Below are 6,000 nucleotides of genomic sequence, written 5' to 3' on the forward strand. Positions count from 1 at the left end.
GAGGCTCGTCCTTGTGTTTACATTTCTCATACGATCACGTTTAGTGTGGTAGTTCTCATGCGACTACATTTCGCATGGTAGTTCTCAGGCGATCACGTGTCTCGAGTCATGTCCTCATGTGTTTCCGTTTCTCATGCGATTACGTTCTCATGCGATTACGTTTCACATGGTAGTTCTCGTGCATTACGTTGACATGCGATCACGTTTCTTATGCGATCTTGGTTTTCACGAGGCTTGTCCTTGTTTACATTTCTCATGCGATTACGGTTGGCATGGTAGTTCTCATGCGACTACATGTCGCATGGTAGTTTTCATGCGATCACGTTTCTCATGAGGCATGTCCTCATGTGTTTACGTTTCTCATGCGATTACATTTCTCATGCGATTACGTTTCACATGGTAGTTCTCATCCGATCACGTCTTTATGCAATCACGTTTCTCTCACGAGTCATGTCCTTGTGGGTTACGTTCTCATGCGATTACAGTTTACATGGTAGTTCTCATGCGACTACATTTCACATGGTAGTTCTCATGCGATCACGTTTCTCATGAATCATGTCATATGTTTACGTTTCTCAGGCGATTACGTTTCACATGGTAGTTCTCACGCGATTACGTTCTCATGCGATTACAGTTCACATGGTAGTTCGCATGCAATTGTTTCCCAGGGTAGTTTCTCATGCGATTACGTTTCATGTGTTACGTTCTCATGCGACCACGTTTCTCAAGCATTATGTTGGCTCATGCATTACGTTTTTCATGCTTATGTCCTCATGCGATTAAATTTTTTCATGCGATTGCGTTCTCATGCGACCACGTTTCTCATGCATTACGTTTTCATGCTTGTGTCCTCATGCGATTACGTGTCCTCATGCGATTACGTGTCCTCATGCGATTACGTGTCCTCATGCGATTACGTGTCCTCATGCGATTACGTGTCCTCATGCGATTACGTATCCTCATGCGATGACGTTTCTCATGCGAGTTAGGTCCTCTTGAGTTACGTTTCTCGTGCGAGTCATGTTCTCATCAGCATCTTCAGTGTTCAGGCGCAGCGTTTCTCCCTTAGCGTTCTGCCCCAGGTTCCTGTCATGGCATTTCTGCCTCGACGTGTCAGGCTCAGCATTTTCTCTCTTACCATTTCTGCCCACGTTATCTGTCATACCATTTCCGGCCGACGATTTCTGTCATACCATTTCCGGCCGACGATTTCTGTCATAGCGTTTCTGCCCCACGATTTCTGTCATGGCGTTTCTGCCCACGATTTCTGTTGTAGCGTTTCTGCCCCACGATTTCTGTCATGGCGTTTCTGCCCACGATTTCTGTTGTAGCGTTTCTGCCCCACGATATCTGTCGCAGCGTTTCTGCCCCACGATTGCTGTCGTGGCGTTTCTGCCCCACGATTGCTGTCGTGGCGTTTCTGCCCCACGATTGCTGTCGTGGCGTTTCTGCCCCACGATTGCTGTCGTGGCGTTTCTGCCCCACGATTGCTGTCGTGGCGTTTCTGCCCCACGATTGCTGTCGTGGCGTTTCTGCCCCACGATTGCTGTCGTGGCGTTTCTGCCCCACGATTGCTGTCGTGGCGTTTTCTGCCCCACGATTGCTGTCGTGGCGTTTCGGCCCCACGATTTCTGCCCCACGATTTCTGTCGTAGCGTTTCGGCCCCACGATTTCTGTCAGGGTTGGTCTGTCATAGCGTTGTCTTCGTTGTGGTTACCATGTCTCATTTACTTGTCCACGTGGCACCTGGGTTGGTTAGCTAGTGCTCACATCTCGGCATCTGTCACGTCTACAGATACGTACGGGCTGTGGTTTCGTTTCTTAACACAAGGGGGGGGGGGGGGCTGTTGGCATGTTCATTCACGCACAGTGGTCTCAACGTTTTGTTCATATTCTCATACTTAGCATTTCTGGATCTGCGTCCTAGCATTCCAGTCTCTGCGTTTCTGGCCCAGCGTTCCTGTCTCTGCGTTTCTGTCATTTCTGCCCCAGTCTCTGCGTTTCTGTCATTTCTGCCCCAGTTTCTGTGTTTCTGTCATTTCTGCCCCAGCGTGACGGTCATAGCGTTGTCTGTCATGGTGGGGTTGTTTCGTTGGTCATCATGTCGTTGTACTTTGTCATGTTGCATCCTGGGTTAGTTAGCTAGTACTCGCATCTCGGGATCTGTCACGTCTACAGATCCATACGGGCTGAGGTTTCGTTTTTAATGATTGTTGACCACAATCTTCTCGCCTGTATACCATACGTCATACGTTGCACATTCATTCTTACACCTATACGACTACCCACCACGCTCCGTGGGTACACCAGCCCTGAGTGTTCAGTTAATTGCCTGTGTCTGCGCTGCAGGTTACTCGGGCTCATTTACCACTCGCACAAGGGTGGGGGGGGGCTGTCTTCAGGTTCATTCACGCGCAGTGGTCTTGACGTGTCTGCTCATGTTCTCGTACTTAGGTAGGTGCAGAGGGGGTGGTCGTTGTTGCATGTCTGTTGTCTTGTTTACTGGTTTATGTTCCTAAGTCTGGGAGTCTGGCTTGGTTCCCATGTGCCATGATACTATTGCCTAGTGCATTGGCCTTATATGCCTTCTCCAGGTATCTGACACTTACTCTCCTGCCAGTTGTTCTTTTTGGCTATTACCCTCTCACTTCCCCATATCAGCATGGGTAGGCCAGGGGTTGGGGGATTTTCACAGAGCCACTTCACCGGTGCCCGGTTGAAGGATTTAATCCGCTTGGCCCTTGCTCCATTTCCCCCAGGCATCCTCTTGTCACAAGCAGTTAATTCTTTGTGGTGGGGTTGTCTCGGGCATCAGGCTTGATCCATCTTCTTGGGTCATTGAGTTCTGAGCGGTTTCGCAGGTTCTATAGGGGGTTTCTTCTCTCACAAAGTCATGGGTCGGTGGGGTTCTCCTGTCATAGTGGATACGTATACGGTTGCCTTCCAGGTACACGCTACTCCACTGGACGGATTGTTCTCTACCCTTCTACACCTAAATATGTGTCTTTTTGCCCTCTTCTCAGGCATACCGACCAGCTAGGCCAAGGCACACCTCAGGCCTTGGGTGTTAGGGTTATCACAGTTCATACTCGAAGACTCTGACTACAAGTGTAAAGGCTGGCCGAAGGCTAGCCTGTGTTTGTGGGAGGAGTCTGCTGAGTACTTAAGCCTCCTCCCACGCTGGGTCCACGTTGGCGCCTTTTCAGGTTCCCCACCCACCCGTTCCCCCAGCTTCATACACACTTTTACTCTTTCTACATTTTCTTATTCTCACATTCAGGGTATGCCCTCTTCTCAGGCATACCGACCAGCTAGGCCAAGGCACACCTCAGGCCTTGGGTGTTAGGGTTATCACAGTTCATACTCGAAGACTCTGACTACAAACTATATTTTTTGAATATCTATGTGGATCGGCGGCGGATTGTAAAATTAGTAAGTGACCGGATTTATATTATAAAAACGCAGGATGAAAGGACATACATTTAAAAAATGCTAATTGTGGTTGGAACTCCGCTTTAAACAGATTCTGCCACAGGCAAGAATTTGTATCAGTGGATGCTTACATGTTGTGGCTGCACGGATCATCGGGTGCCAATGAGCATGCACAAGTTCCTGGCGCTTATCACACCACCACTGCCCGCCATATAGGGAGCGAAGGGGGGAGAGTCACAGCACCACCTGGTGATCGGAGGACATCCCTGCCTGTGGTAAACCAAGGTCCACAGTGGTGGTGCCACACTAAGCACCATATGCGCTTCTGCAGGTTGCACAATAGCACAGAAAAATCCTGCAGATGTGGCTTGAGACATTTTTTTTTTTTTGTGTGATATTTGTTATTTGTAGGACAGATCTTTATGTTATATGGATGTATAAGATGGTACAGACCTGTGAATGGATATGCCTGTGCTAACGTTAAATTTGTGACGTATTTCAATCCTCGTGGCACCTTTTTAATACATGCAGTATATACAATAGTTGTCTTGCTTGATGGAACCTTTAAAGGGGTTGTAAAGGTACAAGTTTTTTCACCTTAATGCATTCTATGCATTAAGGTGAAAAAACATCTGAGGATTAGTGCCCCCCTTTTACTTACCTGACCCCTCAAAAGTCCCGTGCCGTGAACGCGTAGACTTCTTGGCCGGCTTCTAGGCTCATTCATTGGTTGATTGAAAGCAGCGCAGCCATTGGCTCGCGCTTTTGTCAATTACATCCAGTGATGTGGTGGGGGTGCTCACTGTATCACGGGAGCGCGCCCACAAGAACTCGCCACCATGCGAGCTCACTCGTATGAAGGTGGTGAATTCTTGTGGGGAGGAACCGAGACAGTCGCCGAGGGACCCCAGAAGACCAGGTTTGGGGCCACTCTGTGCAAAACGAGCTACACAGTTGAGGTAAGTATAACATGTTTGTTATTTTTATTTATTTTCTAATTTACCTTTTAGTGTTACTCTAAAAGTCCCACATGTTTGTATTTTTCCTGTTTATCTGTGGTGGCAGGTGATCTCCGATCGCTCCTTCTCTTTTGATAATATACATAGAGACTATGCAGATACCTAATGTGTATATAATAAAATCTAATTGTTTCTTTTAGAACTTCATCATGGGAGCACAGAATTCAAAGCCTGTACATAAGAAACAATCACGGGTGGTGATGATGGGACTTGACTTTTCTGGAAAATCCACTATTTTATATAAACTTAAATTAAATCAGACAGTGGAGACCTTTCCAACAGTTGGGTTCAATGTGGAGTCCCTGGAAGTAGCTAAAAATGTTTTTATCACTGTATGGGATGTAGGAGGTCAAGACAAGCTGCGCCCCAACTGGAAAGAGTACTTGGAGGACACGGATGTTCTCATCTATGTGGTGGACAGCAGTGATAAAGCCCGGATTCCAGATGCCACAGCGGAATTGCTGACTGTGTTGAACAATGTAAATATGGCTGGCGTTCCATTCTTGGTTATAGCCAACAAACAGGATGTACCCGATGCCCTGTCCACTGAAGAGCTTGTGAATATGCTTAAACTGGAAAATTACGATGATCGACTCTGGGAAATAGAAGGCTGTAGTGCATACACTGGAGAAGGATTAATGGATGCAGTTAATGCAGTTTTACGTCTTTTAAAAAAAACTCGTGACCTATAAGTGCTTATGCTGTTCTAGGATCCTATAAAATTGGTTTTCATAAAAGGACAAACTATTCAATTGTTGTTTACACAAAAGCATGTTCCATTTATTGTAAATTTAAGTTATTATTCATTAACATTTCATCAGACAGTGAAAATACACCTGTGCGCAGATGTTGGTCATTTTCAGAATACTTTATTGATCCCCAGGGGAAATTATTCATTGGGTTACAATATAATTTACATATTATCAGAACCTCAAATAGGATGACTTTCTAACCCTACCAGTTTAAGTCTCATGATGATCTGGGAATATCTATATGAGCACCAGGAAACAGTATTTCTTGTTCCTACAAATGAGCTCAATGATTGGCAAGGGTAATTAAAGCCGAACTTCAGGCACATATGAAAACGCCATTTAAAGTGGAAATAAAGTTAAAAAATTCGAGCAGGTACAGGTTTGTTTGTTTTTTTGGTGGATTACTTTTTACGTTTCTTCAGCACAAAAAATTCCTTTACTGGTCTGTTTTTTTTTTTTTTTTTTTTTGTAAAGTGCTTTAGGACATTAAAATATGAAGTGGCAGAATAAAGTAAATTAATTGTGCATGCACAGACGTTGCATCATTGGTGGCCACCCAATGGGCAAATAAAAAAGAGGCCAAGTCTAGAATAATAGCGGGAAAAAATTCTGCCTCTTTACAATACTCTGGTTCGGCCCCATCTTGAGTATGCCGTCCAATTCTGGTAACCAGTCCTCAGAAGGGACGTGCTGGAATTTGAGAGTCCAGAGAAAGACAACAAAACTAATAAGGGGGCTGGAGGACCTTGGTTATGAGGAATGATTACATACATTAACGTTATTCTTCGAGGAGAGAC

At 45.6% G+C, this 6,000-nt stretch overlaps 1 protein-coding gene across 4 annotated transcripts in view; it reads left to right on the forward strand.

Moving 5' to 3' along the window:
• ARL11 (ADP ribosylation factor like GTPase 11) overlaps positions 1–5,577 on the forward strand; it is a 45,458-nt gene extending 39,881 nt beyond the window's left edge. For all 4 annotated transcript variants that reach the window (XM_040340281.1, XM_040340282.1, XM_040340280.1 and 1 more), the window contains one exon: positions 4,592–5,577. In XM_040340281.1, the coding sequence (XP_040196215.1) occupies positions 4,601–5,143 (543 nt within the window). In that variant the 5' untranslated portion in view covers positions 4,592–4,600 and the 3' untranslated portion in view covers positions 5,144–5,577. The remainder of the gene's footprint in view (positions 1–4,591) is intronic.
• The last annotated feature ends 423 nt before the right edge of the window (positions 5,578–6,000 follow it).

Source organism: Rana temporaria, chromosome 2, assembly GCF_905171775.1.
Source record: "Rana temporaria chromosome 2, aRanTem1.1, whole genome shotgun sequence".
NCBI lineage: Eukaryota > Metazoa > Chordata > Amphibia > Anura > Ranidae > Rana > Rana temporaria.